At 36.0% G+C, this 26684-nt stretch overlaps 1 protein-coding gene across 9 annotated transcripts in view; it reads left to right on the forward strand.

Moving 5' to 3' along the window:
• LOC140141132 (dual specificity protein phosphatase CDC14AB-like) overlaps positions 1–26684 on the forward strand; it is a 130524-nt gene that overhangs the window by 84812 nt on the left and 19028 nt on the right. For 6 of the 9 annotated variants that reach the window (XM_072162928.1, XM_072162921.1, XM_072162924.1 and 3 more), the window contains exons 10-15: positions 1626–1764; positions 10083–10216; positions 11686–11733; positions 12466–12492; positions 16357–16383; positions 21193–21327. In XM_072162928.1, the coding sequence (XP_072019029.1) occupies positions 1626–1764; positions 10083–10216; positions 11686–11733; positions 12466–12492; positions 16357–16383; positions 21193–21327 (510 nt within the window). Of the gene's footprint in view, positions 1–1625; positions 1765–10082; positions 10217–11685; positions 11734–12465; positions 12493–16356; positions 16384–21192; positions 21328–23157; positions 23308–26684 lie in introns of those variants that run through there. The other 3 variants (XM_072162929.1, XM_072162922.1, XM_072162923.1) reach the window with 3 other exon arrangements.

The following is a 26684-nucleotide window of genomic DNA, read 5'->3' on the forward strand; positions in this document are numbered from 1 at the left end:
ATTATACAAAATAATACGGAACTATCGCATATTTGGCTCCGATTGCGTGCTTTTAACACCAGAACGTGCAGGTGTGGCAGCGAATTTCCGCCAAGGTTGTAGGATATCTCTCATGCACCCATGACGTTGTGTTAGATAGATTGCATTCGCTGAGGTTTAATGTATGAGGTGACCTCAATGTTTATCAACAAAGGCAAGGGACTGGTATCATCTTTATGCTTGAATGAACCCCATGCAACCACTACACTGTTTAATAGTCTTATTGTGATGTGGCGGGAGTTTTAAAAACACGAGCCCCGAACAAAATATGATGCACGCGCATACTGCCAGGCAAAAAACAAAGGAAATTGTGATGATGCGTGCGCATACTGTCAGGCATTGACGTCAGAAGTCACATCATCTATATGTATGTATATTAATATCAAATCAATACAGCTTAAGATTTGCCAAGAATTTGAACAGGGTACTGAAAACTGAACCGCTTCAACACCTCTAAAATGGCAGAGCAATGTCTTGGTTGAAAAAGATAATAATAACTGAGCATGACTTGACCTACTTGCAAAATACTATTGTCAGCATACCCTCTCAAAACCAATTGATCCATAAAAGCAAAATTATATCAAATTCATATATATTTGTTTAATCCCCAAACGGAAACAAAACACTGTTAGGTTGTTCCGATTTATAGCAGTGATGATTGGCAATATTGTTTACACAAAAAGATACATTTATAGCAGGCTGATGGATTGATTGTGAACGATGTCTGCATATAGCTGCACCTTAAATTGATTTATAAATAGTCCTTTCGTATTGATTACTGCTACAAATAGCAATGACAAGAACTTCCAATTGAGTATGATAAAAGGCTAAAAAAAAGCAACTTTGTGTAAATGGCAAGAGCATTTTGTTTTCGGAACAGTTTAAATGCATTTTATTTTTTCATTGAAATTTGGTTTTTTTTTAATCATGTTTTCATGCAAAAAATGCCAAGGAAAAATATTTGAACAATAGTCTTTTCATCTGTGTAGTTTGTTTGCAAGTGAGTTGTAATTAATCACATCAAGCCAACTTAGCAACTGATTTATGTCTAGAAGAGAGATTATGTGTGAAGATCATATAATTTTTGGCAGTTGCTGAAAAATGACACAGTGATACACCATATCGGTCCCCAAATCCTAAATGTGACAATCCAATATGGTGGGTCTCCCATAGTGTTTGCCATGGTCTATACTCTCCTACATGTATTCTAACCTCCTTGATTTGACCCCCAAATCGTAGTTGTGACAATCCAATATGGGGAAGTTCCCATAGTGTTTGCTTTGGTCCAGACTCTCCTATTCTAACCTCCTTGCTTTGACCTTCAAATCATCATTCTGACAATCCAATATGGAGAAGTTCCCATTGTGTTTGCAATTCTAACCTTGCTTTGACCTTCAATTCCTCATTATGACAATCCAATATGGGGAAGTTCCCCTAATGTTTGCTATGGTCCAGCCTGTCCTGTAATCCTTATTGTGGTAATATGGTGGGTTCTCCATATTGTTTGTCATGGTCCATACTCTTCTACTTCAACCTCCTTGATTCAACCCTATCTTACATTGCATGTATTTCTATTTCCCTTACAGGAAACAGGCTAGCATGTGGGTGCAGGGTGACATTCACAGAAAGAAGACCAAAGATGGTCTCAATAATCGACAAGGGGTGTCAAATATACTCAGTGGTGTGGGTGAAATCGCCATCAACGACAACGAAAAATCCTACAGGGTAAGTATTATCTTCCCTAGAACTATGAACAAAAAGATGTTTCTAACATTGTGTAGCTAGGATAGCAGTTTTAGAAGGTAACTCAACAAAACAGCATACTTGATGAAGGGACAGAGTTGGCGAAAAGTGATGTCACAGGTAGTGGGTGTGAATCAGGCCGTGAAATTCACAGAGGCCACAAAGGTAATGGCCTCTATTGCCTTTAGACTTGACCTTGGTGCCCCACAATTTATTTCAAAGTATTCTTTAGAACATAGTGACCTTGGTGCCCTATGCTCACTGGCCTTAAAATATGTGCCCTTGAAAATTTGAATTTTGAGGCATGGTGTGAATTATACCATGGATACCTGAGATCAAACTACATTCGATGAATCGCACTGTGAAATTATTAATTTAATTTGATCAGCTCATGATTTGATGTCTAAAGATTGAATTGACATCGATATTTCAACATCATTGTATTTCCTGTATGATAGATACCATAGATTTTTTATTCTAATTTCAGAGTAAGTACTTTTATTCAAAAAAATAGTGTAAATTTAGTGTAAAAAAAGTGTAAATTTTCAGGTTTAGTAAAGGCAGCATCTTCTTAGGTATTTGGTATGTTGTGGTTTGAATTGCGTAAAACTATAGAAACATTACAGGATGTTTTTGTTTTTACACCAACAAGGAAGGTGAATCATTAAATGACATATTATGGTAAAAAAGTATGCATTATCATTAAATACATCCATAGATACTTCCTGTGTAGATAAAATCTGTTATCAGGGATATAAATTTTTAGGAAATTTCCTGATTTCAGGAAATTTGGTGGGATCTTCCCTGTACAAGGTATAGGGAAATTATACACATTTTCAGGAAATGTTAAAGCAGTTTCAGGAAATTATGTCTGTGCTTTTTGCTGAACCATGAAATGGTATCAGCCTATATGAGTGAATGTTACTAGCTTACTTACTTACTAGCTTACTAGCTTACTTACTTACTAGCTTACTTACTTACTAGCTTACTAACTGACTAACCATTTGGTCTGAAATGGACATATCTCTAAATGCCATTAAAGGTATGACCCCACAGTGGTGTCATATGAAAGAGGAAAACATAAAGAATATAATAAAAATATTTCCAAACGTCAGAGGTCATCCTGGGGTCACAGGGGTCAAAAAAGGTCATTTTAACCGAAAATGCTCGATTGAGCTCAAATTTAAATGCAATGATCCTTATGACATTCTAAGCATGTTTAAAACATTTAAACATTTATTTCAGGTCATTAAGGGGTCATAAAGGGGTCATAAAGGGGTCAAAGGTCAAGGTTTTCAAAATGCTCCAATTGAGCTGAAATTTAAATGCAATGATTCTTATGACATTGTAAACATTTGAAAAATATTTTTTAATTCATTTAAGGTCATTAAGGGGTCATAAAGGGGTCAAAGGTCAAGTTTTTCAAAATGCTCCAATCAAGCTGAAATTTATATGCAATGATCCTTATGACATTCTAAAAATTTTAAAAACATTTTAAGATTCATTTAAGGTCATTAAGGGGACATAAAGGGGTCAAAGGTCAAGTTTTCCAAAATGCTCCGATTGAGCTGAAATTTAAACGCAATGACCCTTATGACATTCTAAACATGTTTAAAATATTTTAAAATTCATTTAAGATCATTAAGGGCCAATAAAGGGGTCAAATGTCAAGTTTTCAAAATGCTTCAATTGAGCTGAAATTTAAATGCAATGATGACAGTGGTATAGGCCTACCACAATATACTGCCAAAGCCACATGGTGCGGTTATCGCTCTTGTTTCATTCCTGTGCTATAAGCTCAAGTTTGTGTAAACACAAAAAAAAAAAAAAAAAAGGACATGTGACCAGGTCTGATCCAGTCATGCTAAAGTTGGCAATAATGAAAGTGAAATATATTCAAAAAGAGAGGAGGAAAAAAAACATAAGAAAATGGTCATTCAAAAGGTTTGTAACATTGCAACCAGGTATTCAAGAGACCTTGGGATTCAAGATCAGTAAGTGTAGGTACTGAGCAAGTTGGTAGTGGTAATAACTCAATTGTCAACATTTCCGACTTTGGCCTGAGTGGATCAGATCACATATTTGGAATAAAACAGAAACTGAAACCGTTAATGTTACATAGTAACATGTTAATTATATTAAATGGTATCCAACAAAACATGAACAGTACGTGTTACGTTAGTCTGTGCTCCTCATAAGATCCAAACATTTACATATTTTTTTATACAAATGCAGACCTGAAACTTTTGAGCATTTTAGCCAATTTCAGAATTTTTTTTGTGCTCAATTTTATGTGTCTTAAAAATTTTCAGTACAATTCGATCTACTTTACCCCAATTTTATTATGCTGTTTGTCAGCTTTTTTTTCAGCATTTTCAACTTTTTCACTAAAGTAAAGGTCAGCAAATGTCAATAGACCTGCTACTGTTTTGGTAATGTGAAAAAAGCATTAACACAAATGCCAACATAAGCCAGTTTGTATCCAGTGATTCTTGAAGCAAGCATTGCTATTTTTGGTTGGAATTGCAGTGAAGTTTGTATGATTTTCATCTTATAACTGTCTGGAAAGGTGTCTGTCCATTAAGCTGAAATAACAAAGAAAAGTGAAACAAATCCCACTGGCTATTTTGGCTGTTTCACCCACTCCGCGTGGGTGTCGACTGCAGACGAAAGGTTCCAAATTTTCATTAAAATTTTAAAAAAAAATTAGAATTGTAAATTTTCATGACCATATTTGGAATCAGCATGAAAAATGCTTTAAAATGAGTACAAGCAAGCCTGGTATTGGTTCAGTGGTTCTTGAGATAACTCTTGATATTTTGAGAAAATATCTCAAACTTTTGACTTTTTATGTTGAAGCCTATGGCTAGTACGCAGAAAAAGAACGGAGTTCTATGAGGCACTTGATGTGTGAGTGTGACATTTACAGACATTATGTCAAAATTGCTCTGTTGACTTGACAAACTCACTGATTCCATTTTGGTGAAGTTGGGACATGTGTTAACATTACAAATATGCCAAAAAAGTCACGTTTGAAAAAAATCAACCAATTTCTTGTTATAAAATGGTGCATTATAGCTTTAAAAGTTTAAATATCAGTTGCAAAACATGAAAATATGTGAAATGAGGAAGTTCAAATAGAGGGCATGTAGGCCTAGTTGAAAAGCAAATAAAAATTTAAGGTGAACATAACAGTGCTGCCGGATTCAGACGCTTTGGTTCACTGAGTGCATATTGGCATTGTTTGTTGAAAGTATTCATCATCAATATTGTAGATATGGTATCAGTAAATGTCAGTAGTTACAGATATAAATACAAACGATCGGATATGGTTGGAATTTCAAAATGATATGGTTGGACTTTTCACATACAAGAGAATATCTGAAAGATAGAATTCAGAAGAGGTTAGGCACTTGAAACTTGATTCTGAGTTTAGCGTCCACCGCCCGCGTTATGAATTTTGTGCCGCTTTTGAGATGTAAAATCTGAAAATAATTCATTATTTTGCAAATTACTACTAAACCAGAAAGAAAATTTGTTCTGCAAAATTTTTAAACCCTTTTTTTTTGTATTTGAACACTTCAAAAACTATAGAAAGCCTTGAGAACTATTTGATGAATCCATCTAAATATTTTAGCATTAAAAATATACAGGGTTTTGACCCTTGCTCTATCCAATTATTTCAATTTACCTTTGGGATACCAGGGTAGACTAGAAATCAACCTAGCCAAAATGTTTTTACCAGATTGTTGATGTTGTAAATAATTTAACTAGGAAAGACCAAGTTTTGAAAAATTGGCGCCAAAAATCTATTTCATAATGTTCTGCATGATTGTTATTTTTGTATTTAATGAGTCAATCCCCCCACCCCAATCCAAATTTCCCCTATCCTCAATGTATACGGAGAGGTTAGTACAAATTGGAGTGAAGAAGACTGGCATGGACGGTATACTTCGGAATACATTTAGTTTGTTTTAAAACTGGAAAAACAAAAAGCAAGATAATTATACTTTTATAAATGTTTATGTGTGTTTGTGACATTATATTGCGACTGGCGATACCCAATTAGAATGAAAAAAGTGCATAAGCATTAGGCCGCTGATAATGAAACCTTGAAAATAATGAATAATGAAATAGTTGCCTCATTATGAGCTGAAAAAAATGGGACGCTAAACTCAACATCAAGTTTCAATAGCCTTAGGAGAAGAAAATGAAAGCGATATCATTTTGTTCAATTTCTATATCGTAAGCCCTGGTAGTCTTTAAAGTATAAGAATTTATAATAATCCTTATGAGTTGCATTCCAACATATTTTGGTCCAAGTTTGAAATTTGTAAAGTATGCTGAGGCTTGTGGATCAACGTCTAGGCATTGTGCCTGTGTGTAGCACACTATAAATTGCTTTTTTTTTCTTTCTTTTTTCTGTGCTTGCTTCTTGACTTAAGAAGAAATGTTTAAACAGAAACAAACAAACAACAACATTAACAAATAAACAAACAAACAAGAAAGAACTAGAATATTATTATCATTGATAAAGGCATGAGCTAGATTTGAAATTTTATTTCCAAACTTAAAATTGGGGTTATAGTAAATCCAATTCTGTCTGCAAGCTCCTCTTGACAAAACCAATATAGTCAATATTGTATACCAAGGATGAGGATGCGCTGTTTGCAAAAGAAAATCAAATCTTGGCAACGCATGTAACTAGGACAGGAGATAGACTATGACGCATGTTGTAAATGGCCTCATCTCAATGGCATAGTTCAATAACCTCAATTAAACAAGCATGTCCAAAATTTGACCTCAAGTATGAGTTTTTGTACCCAAATTTTCAAAAGTCATTCAAGGAATGTGCAAAATGTATTGGGGTTAAAGAACCGTGCCTTGATGGATGAGCATGTTGTGGATCCTACATGTAGTGTGTTGTAAATGTCCAAGGTTTTGGCACATATCCTAGCTGTATGTTCTCGTTGTTGTGACTATTTCTTGGCATGTTCATTGACCTCATTCCACAAACCAGACTTGATAATAAAAAGTGTGGAAGACTTAAAATAGTACATTCAATCATGTCAAACATGCCTCAAGAGTCATTCCATCTGGTGATGTTACTTTAGGAACAGGCTAATACTTAGAAATGTGAAAACAATGTCCTGCAGACTTTTTTTGTAGAGAAATTTAAGAGCATAGTTGAGGTGATTGCCAAAATTTGCTGCACAGTGGGAAAATTTCAAGAGGTTTAATTTTCACATACCATTACAGATAGATGCAAGAAATTTGGTATTACATTGATGTTGAGATATAACATCACAGTTTGAGTTGGAGTTGTGATGGCAGCCATTTTCAATTAGTGAATTCTGTTTGATAATTAACAGGCAAATGTGTTTGACATGGGTTCAATATGACAAAATTTACCCCAGCTAAAAAGACAAGTATGTTCATAAAGGCAATGTTTCTCGTAATTGCAAATTCCAGCACAGAGATTTTAATCCTACATGTAGGTGCTGTCAGAAAATTGGTTCAATAACCAGTATTTTTCTCACATTTAATATGATGGTTATAAAAGTAGCCCATATCATTACAGGTGTAATATCACTATGGACCACAACGGCCTCATCCCAATGGCATAGTTCAATAACCTCAATTAAACACTCAGTGTGCAAAATTTGACCTCAAGTTGCAGAGTATGAGTTTTTGAACCCAAATTTTCAAAGGTCATTCAGTGAATGTACAAATGTATTGGGGTTAAAGAACTGTGCCTTGATAGATGAGCATGTTGTGGATCGTAGTGTACAGGGTGTCCCAGAAAAAATTACCGAGCTAATAAAATTGAATGTAAGTCGAGAATTAGACATCAGAATCAAAAAGTTTAAAATGTAGCGCATAGCTCATTTTGTTGTGCATCACATACAAAAATTTTATTTGATTCGGTTGACTGGTTGCGAAGAAATGAACGATTACATAATGAGTGCATCAATTCCGTTCATTCCAAGTTTGATCAACAGGCGCGTTCTTCTTACTCGCTCACCGCTTTCTAAAGTTTGAGTATCTCATTAAATTTAGTTAGTCCACATTATTTATTTTATAATCGGACGGTGTTATGTCATTCATGCTTTCACTGAAGATGAATAACAGTTTGTCCGAGAAAACTTTGATTTCTGCCATTGGAAGCTTTCCAACTTCAATTCTTTATGTTGTGCAAATATGTTATATTTTAACTTTCCAAAGAACATTTTAGCCAAGAATAACAATGATCATGTGCTTACAGCTTTACGTGTGATTTTTGATACCATGCAACATTAATGTTGAAGTTTTAACAGATTTAAACTTTGCATTTACATTTCTTGGAAACATTCCAAAAACATTAATGTGTGTGAGATTTTTTTAAGCCAGCTGGAATTCTTTATGCAATAATTCTTTATGCAACATTTATATCAATATTATAACGAAAAATTATATTTACAAGTACCGAGCATCATCTTACATGCAAGCTTCAATTTTCAGTATTTCAAATTTTAACAAAACCTAATTAAATGTTTTGCAAGAAACAGATTGTTTAAAAAGAACGAAAAGGATTTCACAGAACAAAATATGAATCCCATTGACAGTTAACCACTAGTGTGCATTGTGTTGAAATATCTTTCTTTCAAACTTGGAATGAAGTGAATTGACGGATGTGTTTTGTAATCGCTCATTTCTTCGCGATCAGTCAACCGATTCCAGTCAAATTAGCGTATAAGATGCAGAATAAGATAGGCTACACGCTGATGTTTAGAATTTTGGATTCTGATGTCTATTTCTCGATTTACGTCCAAATTCATTCGCCCGGTAATTTTTTCTGGGACACCCTGTATGATGGTTATAAAAGTAGCCCATATCATTACAGGTGAATTATCAGTCTGAGTTTCCAGAAGGCACAGACAAACATTGCATCAGGTTACCATCGTTAGTTTACCTATGAGATTACACAGTTGCATTGTTTGCTGTCCCGCTAGGTCGGTCACAAGATTGTTACATAGCTTCTCCAATGACACTGAGAAGTCAATTTGGTTTAGAGTTTTGTAGAAGTAGTAATTTTTGGACCTTTTGCTCATTGTCGATTTTTAACTACTTACCTTGTTCTTAAATTTGTGACTCGAGGTTTTTGTACATAGACCAATGCATGAAATAACAAATCTCTGTGTGTTTTTATTTTGGCGGTAGCTGTGTTCATGGCGAAAAGCAAACATTATTGCTCCGCAAAAATGTCCACTTATAGAGTAATTTCATGGAAAGTTGCTGGATAATGTTACAAGTGAGGAATAAACAGTCACTAGGATCCACAACATGCTCATCTATCAGGGGCACAGTTCTTTAACCCCAATACATTTGTACATTCATTGAATGAACTTTGAAAATGTGGGTACCAAAACTCATACTCTGCAACTTGAGGTCAAATTTTGCACTATGATTGTTTAATTGAGGTTATTGAACTATGCCATTGGGATGAGGCCATTGTGGTTCATAGTGAGTCTTGGATTTGTTAATAGAAGTAGCTGCCATTTGGAGTAGGGTTAGCTGCCACGTACCATACCACATTGTTGGGTTTTTAAAATGGTTGGAAGAGGCACTGGTAGAATTGATTGATATTGTGAGGCCATGACAAAAACTTGTTACATGCTTGTCATATACACCTGTTTTAATGCAAATTGTTTGTTGAAATTGATGGATTTTATATAATTTAGTCAACTATCATCAGTTTTATACTTTTATGTGAATCCCCAATCCCCGTAAATATTTTTATTTGTATAAAATTATCTTGACATCATGACCCATGAAGTCAAAAACATTAAAAAAAAAGAAAATAGTACATGTATTTTCTTTCAAATATTGATATATAGTATTTAGCAAGGTCTTTCAGCAGCGTTTGACTGCTCTTCCTAATTATCGCATAAAAAGAACTGGGCCATGCGATTCTATGCAGCTTGATTGGCGAATGATGATGACATGTTTACGCTGTAAACAACACCAAATCGGCGGACCGTCAAAGAACCTTGCCAAAAACTGTAATAGCCAACCTACCCTACCATTGCAGATCTCACACCACCAAATAAATCCCCATAGAGATTTGTACTAAATTTGCCTTAAGAAACATCATTTCTTCGCTGGAGCGACTCAGTTCTATAGTGACAGCCATGATGGTTGAAATTAGCCCTAGCCTGATCCCTCTGGCTGGAGGAAAAATAGGTTGGTTGCAGTGCTAGTTTCATGAAATTTTAAAATTCAGTTGCAAACTATTCATTTGTTGATTTGTCTGTTTACAGGACCCTCGTTATGATAGTAGTCAATACAAACTCAGGACCAGCCACAGTTCATCTGTAGTGATGACCCAAGGAGATAAACTCAGGCTTCTCAAAGGATCAAGAAAAGTTAGGTCTGCAACAACAGGTGGTATGAAGTAAGTACACAAACTAGAGTGCATCATTATCAGTCATTGCACTTCACTTAAAGTATACACTGATCCAACTTTGCCATTACTGCGGTGTCCCCAATGTAAAACTGCAGTGTCCCGAGGTCAGGGGTTCCATCCATTATTTATTGTGTGCTATACAGAATTGTTCCCGGGTATTGTACACAATAGTGATTTTCAATACACAATCATGAGTATTGAATTCCAAATTAAATCTCCCGCTCTGGTACATCTGTGTTTCCGTCAATAGAGGGCCAAATACAGTAAACGCTTCTCGGATTGTGTATCTTACTGGCGTGGATGAGGAACTACCCAGGCCACCCTGTAATGTTACTGGTCTGCAAGATCAAATTAATTACGGAAGTGGTTTAAACTAGTTATGATAGGACTCAAAAGTATGGTGATCCCAACTTGAACCTTGGTAGAATTGCGTGGCGTTGATGCAACATGTCTTGTATGATCAAAGCATCATGATGTACACAGTACATAGAAATTGAAAAAGTAGATTGCTGTTTACAAAATTTAATATTTTAATAGTTTTGTCATACATTAGTACATTGTGTTATTGTAGGGACTTTGTATGTAGATTGTATGTTGACAGTGAGGATAGGTCAGGGGTGTTAACTCAGGGGGATAGACTTAGGGAAGCCAAAGCATCAAGACAAGCAAGATGGGCTACTGCATCAGGCAGAAAGTAAGTAGGGTGGTGTTTAGTGGTTAGAGATCAATGTAATATCCACTATTGCTATAAGGAAAACAATATTTAGTATTCACTAAATGCTATTAGGATTTGTCCCAAGAGTTTATCGACTCTTGGAAAAAAATTTGTAAGTAGCCCTAGCCCTACAGACTTTTTATTCGACATAGTATATTCGATGTAACATATCTGCGTTATTTTATCTATTCCTATTCTATTTCCAGTAATGTTTAAGTTCTAACGAATGTTTGATGACGTAAAGTTGATAATAAATTTCTACCAGATATTCTACGTAACATGTTATCGATTTTACATCATCAAACATTCGTTAGAACTTGTATATTTCTGGAAATAGAATGGGACTAGATTAAATAACATAGATATGTTATATAAAATATTCTACGTCGAATACTTGGGAGTCTGTAGCGGCCCTTAGAGTCGATGAATTTCCAAGAATCAATGGGTAACCATTATTATTGTTATTACTTGTGGAAAAAAGTTTTGAGTTAAAACAAATTTCCAAGAGTCAATGCATGACCATTTTTATTAGGTATCAAAAGCATCGGAGAAAAATCATTCTTGAGGATGAGGCAGTGAACTCATTTCAAATTTGAAACCCAAGTGTCAAATACTCCCAGCTTTGGGTTATTAACATTAAATGTGTTAATAATGGCCTGTCTACATTATAGAAATTACATTGATAGAACACCACTATTAAATTCTGCTTTAACATCCAAAATGTTGATGCATTTTGTTTCAGAGTGGAAGATGGTAAACTGCATACAAGATCAACCACACAGCCAATAAGGTGAGTTTGAGCAGAGAATGTTGACATTATATTTAATGTTATATAATGTAGACTTCCTTTGAAAGGGATGACAGTTTTTGCTGAAAAGAGGGGAAAATCCCCGATTAAGGCTACAGGAGTTGTGTGAAGGATACTGATATTATTTTGAGGGGAATGAATGAAGAGCGCTGATTGCAGTCGCCTTCAAGACTTGCATGACTTTTTTTAACAAATCTGGTGGTTGGTCGCAGCATTGGGTGGTGCATATGGATTCATGTGATAGCCACACATGGATGGCTCATTTGGGTCCAAGTTACTGCCAAAAGAAGAAAATTAATACCATTAAGCTGCTGGTAAATAACAGGTGACTAGAGTGTATCTTGTCTCAAGATCAGAGTAGCGCCATGTTGGATTTCACAGTGGCAGATGCGCCAACCTTAGCCCGCTGGGCAGAAACACATGCGTAGAAGGGTGATTTGTCCGTACGCTGTTTACTCAACCACAAGGAGCCACTAATTTGAATCTGCCAATGCGAATGTACCACATGGCATTACTCTCAAGTTGAGACGAGACACACTATAGGGGATAGAGATAACCTAGGCTTGATTTCACAATGACTTCAATTGTAAGTCTTAAATCCAACATAAAGTTCTGCTTATGCTAAGTTTAGGTACTTTACAATGTATTGTTGTGAAATGAAGCCTTAGTATGACATTCTATTTTGTCTTTTTTCTCTTCATCTCACTTTTTTAGTCATCAAGCACTACGAACATTTTTAAGGTAATCATGTACATAGGACTGACCTGCTAGCATGTAGTTGTATGCTATGCTACACTATTTTGCAAATATCTTTCACACTGGCCTAACGATCGAGTACTACTAGGTCACACCAGCGTGATGCAATGCTACGCAAGAGGCACTGGTAGTAAAAGCTGATTTGATGATGACGTGATTCAAATAGCCTATCAGAACCCGACTTAATGTATGTGCTGTAAACGGCGCCAAATCGGGCAGTGTGCAAGGTCTTTGTATATAGGTGTAGTAGATGTAATAATAACGCAGGGATTGTCAACATAATGCTGTTCACAAATACTTGCTTAGATTTCTGTTGCAAGCACTGGCAGCTACACCAACTAAAGGCACTTTCAAAATCTGCAATTGCCAATTGATGTGCTGATTATCTTAGCTGTATGTAGCATACCTAAATAAAATAGTTTGGACATGTAAACATAACTTTCTTTGATTTGAATATTTTTGCACAAGTCAATAAAATGGTACACCATGAAAGCTTACTCCAGACATAAATTTTAAAATATGACTTGTGATTGTGTCCAACTGTAGTGGCATCCATATCTGCTGTGCAACTGTCTTGAGGATTTGAATCCCTATGTTTGTCCATCCCCAAATTTATTCCCAATAAATCAAAGGGATAGTGTGATATTCCCAAGTGAATCTCAAGTGCTAATGCTGTGTGAACATGCCATTTTGTGATTCTTTAGTACTGAGCTCAACTTATGACCTTGGTCTAACCCTACCCGAGGTTGTTTGGCTATCGGAAGGGAAAGAAGGAACGAAAAAGGAGAGAAGATGAAGAAGAAAGTCACTTGGCACCTCCGGGATTGAACCTCGGACCCCTCGCATGCCACGCAGAAGATCCCCAGCATGTAGCTACACAGGTGACGTTGGCCCGCCAAGCGATTCCCTGGGTATATATGACTTGGTCTGATTGCGTCATCAAGTCCTGTGGAATGCATGCACGCAGAGCGGTTTTAATAGTGAGCTTTAGTGAGTCCTAGTTCTGTTAGGGTTAAGAAGGCATATAGGGAAAATATGCATGGTCACTAACCCTAACCCTACCCGAGGTTTTTGGCTATCGGAAGGGAAAGAAGGAGCGAAAAAGGAGAGAAGATGAAGAAGAAAGTCACTTGGCACCCCGGGATTGAACCTCGGACCCCTCGCATGCCACGCAGAAGATCCCCAGCATGTAGCTACACAGGTGACGTTGGCCCGCCAACGATTCCCTGGGTATATATATGACTTGGTCTGAGTGCGTCATCAAGTCCTGTGGAATGCATGCACGCAGAGCGGTTTTAATAGTGAGCTTTAGTGAGTCCTAGTTCTGTTAGGGTTAATTCAATTTATCATGGTTTAATTCAGCACACCACTAGAGAGGTCAGAGTTAGTAATGCTTTGAAAGAGAGATGGGCACTACATACAGCCTGTGAACACAGGCTCGACCCCATTACCTTTCATACGATACCTTAATTTCTAGATTTATATCTCTAATTTTTGATAAATTTTCAAAATGAAATCCATTTTAAACAAAGTTGGCAATCCCTGTTTTTTTAACCAAACTTGTTTTGTTTTATTTTCAGTCTTGCATGAGCATTAATGTAGACAATTTTAAGTTGCTCTTTCTGTAGCTGTATAATTTTTATATAGCCATGTATTAGTTACAACTAATATGAAGTAGATTACCATCTACCCTTGTATTATTCTTCTCGGGTTTGGGTGCATCTGCTAGGTTTGTGTGTATCCTTACATTAGAATGGCAGCAAGAATCCACAAATAAATTTTCGGGAAATTTCTTGGTGAAAAGATTCAATGTGGGAATCAAATTTGATTCTGGTAATCTTTAAAAGTCTGCACAGTTGATAATTTGCAAGAACAAAATAACTGTGCTAGATCTAGATTTTCAACAGATAGCAAGTTACAGTGCAACAAATTCTAACACTGTTGTTATATGTAACTTTATCAGTGGTCATTATTGGCCTAAAACGCAATTGTTTTGCAACATAGAGAAAAGAGGAAGAATTCTTTTTCACCAGGACCTTAGGAAGTTAAAAAGATATATTGGGTGGACAACAATGTTTTGTATCAAAATTGATATGTTGTAAAATAAAATTAGCCAAAACTCACTTATGGCCATCCCTGCCGCTCCACTAGCCACTGCCCAACTTTTCACATAATATTACTCTGTGTATTATTAATTTGAGGTACTGAATTATGCACATCTTTGCTTTGGGCTTGGTCTTAATGTGATAATTATTTTTTGGCTTGTAGTTGGTTTTGAGAAAGAAAGTTCATGAAGTTCTTTCTTGTCACAATGTCATTGACAGCTAAATCTGTAAGTGACGCTGTAGACCAAATATCTGGCTGACATTCAAGATATTCGGCTCAACAACATATATACAAGTAATCACATAATCCTACATAGGGTCAAGTACTTAATTTCAAATGAAACTTCTTAATCGCTTAGAATCTTGTTTTCCTTTTTGGAGATTGTATTTTTTTTCCTCCTTATCAACCCTTCCAAGCGATGCATGATTTGCCCGCCCCATTCTCCTCCTGTAAAAATTCAATGTGTACAGAAAGGTGCATGCAATCTGCTTATTGGTAGGAAAATTTCGCTATGAACCACAAGAGCCTCATCCCAATGGCATAGTCCAATAATCTCGATTACATAATCATAGTGCAAAAATTGACCCCAAGTTGCAGAGTGTGAGTTTTTGTACCCAAATCTTGGGGTTAAAGAACTATGCCTTGATAGATGAGCATGTTGTGGATCCTAGTGTTGGTTACCTACATAGGCAGTCTGCAATATTTTTTTGACAAATGAACGTACCACAATGTTAAGGCATAAACCAATACATATTCTAATTGGGAACTTTCTGATAGTTGTAATTGAGAATGGAAAATTATTTATGCACTGTGCATAGCTTATGTTGTGAAAGTATTGAAAACCTGATGTGTTGTAAATATTTTGTGGTGTTTTTAAAGAATCTGCATGCTTACATTTAAATTCTTAACAATTCAGCACTAATATGATTTTAATATATTTCAGGGTAAATATTTAATATGCACCTGTCATGGAGTGTTATGGAGTAGAAAATGCTATTTGAATGTTTTGACAAAGATTTTCAAACAAAAGCTTGAGGACTAAATATAGTCTAGAGTTGGAAATGGGCTATTCCATTTGAGTGAATTCCACACCTCCCCCCTATGGAAGACATGACCGTAATCTTCCACACATGGAGTGTGAGTTTCAAATAAGCTTTACCTGCATGGGTGACTGCATTTGAAATCTACACCCTCTGTGTGAGAGATTAAAGACATGTCATTCATAGGGGGTGTATGGATTTCAACTGGAATAACCCATTATGTATCAGACAAAGCATAACATGGTTTGTGCCCAGTACATAGTTTGAGTATTGTAATAAGATAAGTCTAATTAATAGTCACCTTACCGGGAATTTTATTGACAGTTGCTAAGGCGCTCTGGAAATTTAGCTTAAAAGGTGCTCTGACAAATTTGGCTAAAGCGTTGAACATTTGCGGGCTTTGAAAATGCAGTGCACACCAGAAGACACCGGTTTTTCGCTGTCAAAAAAAAGTTTTGGGCTTTACAAAAAGCAGTACACCTTCACAAACTGCACTGTGCATGCTTCCATACACAAGATCAACATTTTGGCTGCAAGTTGTACTGCGACTACATGTAGTGTTCTTTTAAATGTAAATATGGTTTAATGTGTTTACATGGTTGCCATGGCAGCAAAAATATTGTAGCTGTTTTAAGATGGGAAAATTTGCTAATCACTATTATTTTGCCCTTGTATTTTATTTTTTGATTATTTTTGCACACAGGACAAAACCAGCAACAAGTAGTAAAAAGTAAGCATGGAGCAGCTATTTGGCAATGTTTGCGTTCAACTCCCTTCCAAACACACACTTTTCAGTCACGTATCACAGAATTTGTTCATGTCATGCATTATGAGAATGTTTTATTAAGTGAATGGCTGCCTTGTGGTGATGGTCATGCACAGATTTACGATTTTGGAGAGTGTTTGAATGGAACAAGAATTTGATTATTCTAGAAATGCACATACTTTTTATTAACATTATTAGTTCAAGGAGTGATGTACCAATTTGGGAAGCAGGGCTTCAAGGTGCTCAAAATACCACAACACAACCAAATACTGTGGTGCATATCTTCTTTTAGGCCAATGTAAGATGAAAATTCTCAGGTCTTGCTAATTATAGACCCAGATTGCAATGGGTTATTCCATTCAAAATCCACACTACCTCTGTGGAAGATTTTGGAAATATGGTCCACTGGGGGAGTATAAATTTCAAGTGGAATTAATAAATGCTGCTCCATTTGAAACTCACCCTCCCTCTGTGGAAGATTCATGTTGAATCTTTCTCAGAGGGTGTATGGAAATCAAATGGAGTTGCTATATGTGTTCATTCCATTTGAAATTCATACTCCCCCTGTGGAAGATATTTCCAAAATCTTCCACAGGGGTAGTGTGGATTTTAAATGGAATAGCCCAATATTTTGCACTTGACTCACACATTTGTCATAACTTGATCATTTGTCCCGACTCCGATCTTCTGGAAACTTGTCAGTGGGTATATTGTAACATTTTTGCCCCCTCAGAAATCTTGTACAGGAGGCCACTGCTGTAATAGCCACAACTTGTTTCATGTGTTGGTGCAAAGAACAGGGCTCTGTTACTTGTGTGATTGTGATAAATGGTTTGGGTTTTTTGCATGTCCAAATCAGTGCCTATAAATTGGGTTCAAATGGTTTTGGTTTGTTTAGTGCATGATATGTTTGTGAGTTGCATCTTGTGATGGTTTGTTGACATGATTGGGCTGTGCTAGTTGAAATCCATACACCCTCTGGAAGACACAATCTTAATATCACACACAGGGGGTGTAGGTTTCAATTGGAGTCACCCACTCAGATAACCCGGATTCACACCCCCTGTGTGAAAGATCAAGGTCATGTCTTCTATTAAGGGGTGTATGGATTTCAACTGGAATAGCCCAGTATGTTGGTTTATCCAAAGAGATTAGACCCATAGAGTACCAAGTGGAAATTACAAGCAGCAGTGGCGTAGCTAGAGGGGGCAAGGGGGGCAATTGCCCCCCCAATATGCCATTCCGTCGGTTCAGACTGGACCGTCGGTTCATTTTGAGTGGTCTACTAAGTGCCGGCCCGGAGGACCGGTCGGCAAATCATGCATCTGCATCGTCGGTCATGTGAACTTGGGTCCGACTAAAAGTGTCAGTAATGTGAAATTTGATTCAATATTTACTTATTTGTATGGTATTTAGGCACACCGGCGCACTGTGTAACCTACGTAAATTATTTCAAACACTATATTAAATAGCAACTTTTCTCTTTAAAACATGTTAAAACATTATTTCCTTACCTTCTCTAGTGATTTTCACTCAATTTTAAAGGAACAAAATACTATATATAAAAGTAAAAACATGCATGAAAAATGGCCCTCCACAACGCTAAAACCTCCGAGCTTCCGGGGGTTTCGCCCCCCTGCACCCCCACCAGGGGCCCTAAGGCGGGCCCCTGGACCCCACCCGTTGCTCGCTCCGCTCGCTTCGCTCGCTACGCTCGAATTGTCAATATTTATTGTCGGTTTGTGTCAAAAACTTGCCCCCCCAATATAAAAATCCTGGCTACGCCACTGACAAGCAGTGAATTAAATGCTATGGTATATCTGCCATCTTGGTTTGAAGCACATGGAGACCAAGATGGTGTATCTCCAGCATTTATTGTCAATGCCCGAAATTGACCGATAATTTAAGTTCTCATGTTTCAAAGCAGTTATTACCCGTTATTGACACAACGCATTAGATGCAGAAGGCAAACAAACAGTGTGTTATTGAAGCTTATAATCCGGAGGTACATTAGTATGCCCTCCAAGCGACACTCAATAATGGCGGAGTCAGTTGTTTGGGTCTAATCTCTCTGGTTTTATTGTGAGTTCTGCTGAAAGTTTAAAATCAATGATTTAGGCATTTATTTCACATCTTTAAAACAAAGTCATCAACCTCCAATCACTGTAAGGGCTTAATATTGAATACCAATGATTAAGAATGACATTTTTGACTTTAAAAGTGCACAAGAAGTGTTGTGAATACACACACAGTCACATTATTTTGCTGTGCTTGCACACCCCAACCAGTCATGGTATTTTGTATTTAAAATCTCAAACTCTTTATTTACTTACAGGTGTTTGTACAGCACACCCATTCATTGCATGTATGTATGTGTGTGTGTGTGGTGCGTGGGTGTGCGCTTGGGGTGTGGGGGAGGTCTGAGCACATGTGTGCACATTTACACCACTGTGGGGTTATTGGCATGGTTACATAATTTGATATTTTGTCACGAAATGGTCATGGTTACATTTATGGCCATTATAAATATTCCCATAATGCGTGTTTTAATCCATGGATCCATACAAGTTTGGAAGGTGTCTTGTTGTTGAGATTTCAAGTAGTTGTAAAGAAGTGATTTGTTGAACTTGGTGGAGTGCAACAATCAACTTTCCCATGCAGTGGTCGTTTCTTCAAAATTAGAAGCATAATTTGTAATATGTTTGCTTGGTAGCCAGAGCAAAAGTATGTATGTGCATGTTTGTATTATAATACATATAGCTCAGTTGTTTTAGTTCAAGGCTTGAGTAAGAATATGTAGCGTAAAGCATTTGCTCCGATATGTGAATGCATTTGTGACTTGAGTTTGAAGGTCCAATCACATGTAACACAGCACAGTATTTTGATAAAGATTTGTAATTTTTGTTTAATTTGCTTGAAGGAAAATTCATAATTACAAGCTCAGAATTTTCTCATAATACATTCTCCATGAATTTGCACAAACTTAAATGCTCACAAAGCTCATCTTGCTTTGGAGCATTTGCATATATTTTTTTTTTGACTTCCAAAGATAGCATTTATTGGCACTTCTCATACATTTCAAAGAGTTTTAAAGAGCTCAACCTCGGAAATAACATAACTTGAGAATGCTTGGCTAAAGATTTTAATATTTCCATGCTAACATATGTGATGTGTTCAAGCAAAATCAGGTGGAAGTCAGAAATATTGATTTTGAGATATTGGCAAATAAAGGAAGTATTTCCTTTTGTTTCCTTTTGTTTTGGAAACTCTTTAACTGCTCATATCTTTTGAACTGGTTGTCCAAATTCAATAGGTTTTCTGCAAAATGTAGCTTTGTAAATGCTCTTTACAATTCTATAAGAAAGTGAAAATTGATTTTGTCCAACTTTAGACTAATTTGCTTGATCACACCACATATTTTAATGATCATAATACATTACTGATGTAAATTATCAATCCAAAGTCTTCGACAGAGTCCATTCGCACCTAGCCGACGCTCACACCATGTTTAAACCGCACCGTATTTATCGCATTGGTCAGCAAATAAGGCGATGCTGAGTATTTCACGATGTGATTCAATGAGCCATAAAGACCCTACTATCATTATGCAGTACAGGAGCTACATCGGCAAAATGTGCAAAAGAACTCCGACAAAGAGTATAATTCACTAAGAGATCCTTTGAGTAACTCAAAATTTGGAACATTACTAACAACATTGGGGTTGCATTTTAGAAACTAAAATCAGCGAAACTTTCAAAGAATTGCACAAACAGAATTTTTTGATTAAATTTTAATTTGCATGCAGCAACATGTTTGGTTTTGTTGACATTGTCATGGTATGTTGGAATATTTGTTGATTGTTGCATGCCAGACATGTGGTGTCAAGACTTAGCGTTGGATAGAGTATTACTATACATTGCCACATCTCTTAGAATGATGTCAAATGCTATTGCAAAATTAGAATGCAGGTGTGTTGTTCCTAACACTTATTCTGCTGCGCAAAAGGCTTCAAACTTTAAAATCAAATCTTTTTTTTTTCAAATGAATCCAGTATTAAATTTGAAAGATCAGGGTACCATTTTATTTGATAATAAATACCCTAAGATGGCAAAGTATAAAGTGTATAGATTAAATGTGTAGTAGGCAAACGGTTTTTGAACAGGTGCGCATTGTTTTGTGAAAAGATGTGCATATGGTATCTGAGGTTTGTTTATCAGGACTTGCTGACATATTGTTAATGCCGAAGTGTTGTGCATGCCTGTTGTACGTCTTGAATACAGTGTAGTAGTCGCTGTAAGGCTATGTCACATTGCAGAACATAACCTCTTAAATAAATAAGTTCTGGTAACAAAAGAATATAGTACTCACTCGATATATTTCAGTTCTTATCAGGAACCTTGACTGCAATAACAAGTGTTTCTAGATGCCGGCAGAACTTGGTGGCTGTGATGACGTCACCACTTTTGTAGGTTGCTGTTTTGAAATGATCTGGTCGTAAATACACAGCCATCAAGGAATGCAACATCTAGAAACACTACAGCCATTGCAGAGTGAACAAGGTTTCTGATAGGAACTGAAATATATATCGAGTGAGTACTTCATTTCTTTTGGATCTGTTACCAAGACTTACAGGTTTAATTGACTTTTGAATGATCCCGATGATGATGATGACGATCCTGATGAATCTCATCTATAATGTATAATCTATAATGTATAAGAGGATCAGTTGTACGTAACTGACATCACTATCACCCTTTTGTTTTTAACACACAGAATTAGTTCAGCATCAACCCAAGGTCCTGTCTCACCTCTCAAATCTTCCAAAGTTGTGGCTACTAGCAGCAACAGCACAGCGCCACCACGGCGTAGCACCAGACACGCGCCGGTATCCACAACGGCGCTGAAAAGGTGGGTTTATGGATGGTTTTTTGGTCTGTATTAGGCCATTTCTGTAGTTTGTTCTAACATGCTAGATTGTGTTTTGTGTGTGATTATTTTTTAAGCAGGTTTGCATACAACCACCATGGGACTGCAGAAGTTGTTTCAGTTGGAATTTCGTCTAAGTTGTAATTTTTAAGATTTTTTAAGATTTAAGATGTATTTTGATATGGTATTAAGATGTATAAATTGTAAGATTTGATATATACTATTTTTAATTGGAAAAGAGAAATGTCAAGACCAGAATTAGGTATATAAGTAAAATGAATGGGAGGAATAATTAACGCTTCTATTTTTAATATGAAAATCAATATGTGCCTTGAAATTTGGCGATAGAAAAGATTTCAAATATTTTCTTCTCAAAGTGCAGCTAAAATGTAGAAAATGTCTATAGTTTTCTTTTTAAATGCAATTTCATGCTTTTATTGGCAAATTTCAGTTTATGGTACAAATTCCTCCAATTTCCCGTATCACAGATCTTTCAATTGGGACTTGCTTTCTAAAGTAAGTCGGATGGGGTACTGTTTACGACTGTCATGGGAGGACGGAGGGCGCAATTGCTATTGCAAAAACGCAGGGTGGGATGAGCCAATGAAGCGTAACGTGGGGTGGACTGGGGGAGGGTACAGGCTAAGAAGCTGGTCTAGAAGGGATAGGGAGGAAGAGTAACTTTATATCACCTGAAAAAGAAGATTTTTTTTCTCAGTTTTTAGCCTCACAAGACTAGTTCTTAAGTTTCTTTCTGTTTTGTGTTAATTTCACAAAGGCATGCAATGAGTTGTATAAGTGCCTAAGGCCAATGCAAGTCTTTAAATCTAATGTAAAGTAATGTGAGGTTCATATAGACTTGTGTTCAGATTTAGCATTTATCACCTATTGCAAGTCCTTGTGAAATTGACACACTTTTTAATTAGTTGAATTGTTTGGCTCCCTGTGCATTACTCAAGGGCAATTTGGCTGTTAGGCTTGTAGACACTTTTGTCTATTTGTGTTGTTGCCATTAAGGAATGCTCATGGAGCCTAGTAATAAAAATTGTTATGCTAATGTAAGAGAAACAAGAAAGCAAGCAATAAGAAAAAGAGATGCAAGGAGTTGTGAAAAAATGTGAATAAAGTGAAAAAAAATAGAAAAGAGAAACTGATGCTCAGTGTGTGTGTGTAAAACTGTGTGTGGATGGATGTGAGTTTTCTGTGTTGTACACATTAGATTTTCATGCATGTATGTTGGTACCTGTGATATCAACTTGAAACTTGATGTTGTACTTTGGAATTCCATACTCATGTGTGAAAATTTAAAAATGCCTTAAGTACCCCAAGACATGCAACGCTCTATCCCGTATATGCGAAGGCACGCAACGCTATAGTTTGATCAGCTTATAATCAGAGGGCCTTATAACATCGCGGATTGATATCAATATATTTTATTTGGAGAATTTTCTTGTGACATCTCGCCAGAAGTATTACAAATTATTAAATGAAGTCCAGTACTTCATCTACTTTCTTTAACATGCAAAATATAGTCCAGACAGATCAACTATATCACTCTTAACGTGGGTCTACTTTTCGGCGTAGTGATAAAAGCCTAATAAGTCCTGCCGATTACGAACTGATCAAAGTATAGCGTGATTGTTAGACATGCACAATCAAACAATCGTACTTCATGAATATGCGAAAATTCACAGCATACAAAGTATGTGAACTTTGGCTGTGTGCGAATAGTCTGTGCCAACAACAGTGGTTCATCAAGAGCCATATGGAAGATTAGATATTGATGGCCTACCGTTTGATTGAATTCAACAGAACATTGGTGGAATTATTTCCCTATCGTCAATCGTGAGTACCGTGATACAGCGAGTGGCCTGTGCTAGTTAATAATCATATATATACATGCTTATTTGCGTTGTATGCAAGACAGCAGCATGATATATTGAATTTGAAGTTATACTAGTTCTGTTGAAGTGAAACCTTTAGTCCATCCTTTGTGTACAAGCTGAATTATGAGAGCTGGATTATGAGAGCTCCAGTTTGGAATGAACCTACTGTATTTTACTGATAAGGTTTATTCATTAGGTAAAAAATTATTTTTTCAGTGTCTTGTACTGTATTGAGCAGCAGCATAGCTTACAACACCATCACGGCGTCGTCATTCAGCATAGAGTTTTGGTGTCGTAAGCTATGCTGCTGCTCAACCCAGACTCTGAAAAGGTAACTTTGAGCTAATGTCAAAACGACGGAGTCCAATGTCAGTCTACATGGTGCTAATTAAGGTTGATTCCATTGTCCCTTTCAATGCTCACACACAAAGGATATCAGAATTTTTTCTTAGAGTGATTGTTTGATTTTGATTACCTCCTGAGGTGTCTTTGCTATCAAGATGAATAGTTCCTGATTTATTTATTTATTTATTTATTTATTTCAACTTTCTTTATACAGGGTAGCTCCTTCAGTGTAAAGGCACTGCTATTCTTAGAGGCCCTGTGACATACAGGGTGTAATTTACATTGATATTACATAAATATTACAAGAAAAATATACATGTACAATATACTAATGAAATTACAAGAATCAAGAAAATTAATACAAAAGTAAAAATCAATGAACAGTGGGGTTTGTGAGAGCTCTTGATTTAAATTCACTTAGGCTCAAGGAAATATAATTAGTGCGAAAGTGTCAACATCAACAGAACTATTCCACAGATTTGCTGCTCTCGTCTGAAACAATCTCTTACCAGAGTTATTGTTAAATTGAGGAACAACAAGTGAATTGGAGGAAGTACCTCTTGTGACATGATCATGAGTGGATTTGGTAAATGAAAATTTGGAACAAAGATAATCAGGAGCTCTACCAGTAAGGCATTTATATAACATAATAAGAATATGGTTATCCCACCTATTATCTAGTTTGAGCCACTTGAGAGAAGACATCATCGAATCAATATTAGTTCTGATATCAGCAGAAAGAATAATTCTAGCAAGGTTGTTCAAGAGAATTTGTAACTTGCTTGAAAGAGTGAGTGAACAGTTGGACCAGACATGACTGCAATAATCAAAATGTGGCATGACAAGAGAATCAGCAAGCTTTTTGAGAATATAATTTGGAAGATAATATTTAACACGACGAATAACACCACAACGTTTAGAGACATTGGAAGCAATTAAATCTATATGATGTGACCATGTCATGTGACTATCAAAAATAATTCCAAGATATTTGAAGTTGTCAACCCTCTCAATAATCTCACCATCATAAATTAAAGAAATATTTTGGTACTTACTGAGATTTTGAGGAGTACCAAAAAGCATCAATTTAGTTTTGCTGATATTCAGAGTGAGGTGGTTCTTTTTAAACCAGCTGGCAATTTTACACATGTTAAGATTGAGGCTGTTTTGAAGACATAGAGGATCTGATGAGCTAACAAGCAATGAAGTATCATCAGCATACATTACTGTTTTACATATAACACTATCAGGCAGATCATTTACAAAATAATAAATAATAAAGGACCTAATATAGATCCTTGTGGAATTCCAATGTTAATTGGTTTTAAATCTGATAATGAACTACCTACTTTAACAGACTGCATTCTATTTTTGAGATAAGATTTGAACCAGTTGAGTTCAATGTCCCTGATGCCAAATTTCTTGAGCTTATTAAGAAGAAGACTGTGATTGACAGTGTCAAAAGCTTTCTTAAGGTCAAGAAATATGGCACCAGTTACCTTTCCCTCATCCATGTTCATAAGAATAAAATCTTCAACATCAATAACTGTTGTTGCAGTTGAATATTGAGAACGAAAACCAGATTGAGATGGGTTAAGAAAATTATTTACAGACAAATAAGAGTACATTTGATCGTGAACTGCACGCTCAATTATTTTAGAAACAATACTTAGTACAGAAATTGGACGATAATTTTCAACATTAGATTTACAACCAGCTTTGTAAATAGGAACAACTTTTGCATTTTTTCCAATCAGAAGGAAAAATACCAGTAGCTAAAGAAAGATTACATATATACGCTAGTGATTTACAAATAATAGGAGCTGCAGTTTTTAATAATTTGACATCAATATCATCAAGTCCAGGAGACTTGTTATTTGAGAAATTCCATATTTGATCAAAAACATAATCAGCAGAGATACAAAAGAAATTAAATTTATAACCATTATAATCATGATCGACACACAAATTATTGGCTTGAATATTATCTTCATCATGAGAATTGAATTTACTAGCTAGGTTAGAACCAATAGTAGTAAAGTAATCATTAAAAACATCTGCAGTATCATTATCATTAGTAGTTACTTTATCATTAACTTTAATGTTAGCTACTGAACTCTTATTTTTACTGGGAATAACCTTCCTAATGGTTTTCCATAAATTCTTAGAATTGTGTAAGTTATTTTCAATTTCTGTGTTGTAGTAATTTTTCTTAAGAGTTTTATGTAAGTTATTGACTTTATTGCGAAGAGTTTTGGCTTTATCCCAATCAAGTGGATCATTAGTTTTATGAGCTTTATCATAATAGAATTCTTTATCTTTAGTAAGTTTCAGGAAGTCAGTAGTTACCCATTCAGGGAGATATCCTCTAATCTTCTTTTCCCTAATTGGGGCATGATTATTACATACCTCAATACTTTTCTCATCCTTTAAGTAGCTCAACTTATGTTTTCATTTTTTCATTTTTCAATTTTGTGTGAATAATTGATAATGAGGGTATGCTACTAATAAAACAAAAAGCAAGCTCTACTCAACCACTCATGGCTGATTTTAAGACATTTTACAATGTACAATTGAAAAAAAAAGGTGGTGTCATGAGTAATTTTCGGCAAGGTTCTTCAGCGGTCTGCCAAATCCAAAATTGGCTAATTGAATCACATCCTCATCACATCGGCACCTCATTCACCGATCCAAGTTGCATATCGTGTGACTCAGTTGTGACCTAGTTCTTTTATGCAATAAACAAGAAGAGCAGTCAGGCACTGCTGAAGGACCTTGCCAAATACTCCAAATTCCAGTATTTTAACCAAGACTCTTTTACAAATTGCAAATCTGAAATTTGTGGCCACTGGTGGTGTTACCTCATGTCATATTTACCTGTTTTTAGTTTTGTTTTTTCAAATTTCTGTGTTGAGTTGAGATTAATGCTTGCAAAATATCTAAATGAACCTGAGGAGGTGATTGAAGTCAAAGCAATATGTTGGGTGACATAAAAGTTACTGTCCGCTAATGATTGACTTAATTTTGGAGTGCTCCCTATGAAACTAAAGATTATAGCATGTACATGATAACAAATGATATTAAAATAAAATGATGTACACACTGTCC

Source organism: Amphiura filiformis, chromosome 19, assembly GCF_039555335.1.
Source record: "Amphiura filiformis chromosome 19, Afil_fr2py, whole genome shotgun sequence".
Taxonomy (NCBI): domain Eukaryota; kingdom Metazoa; phylum Echinodermata; class Ophiuroidea; order Amphilepidida; family Amphiuridae; genus Amphiura; species Amphiura filiformis.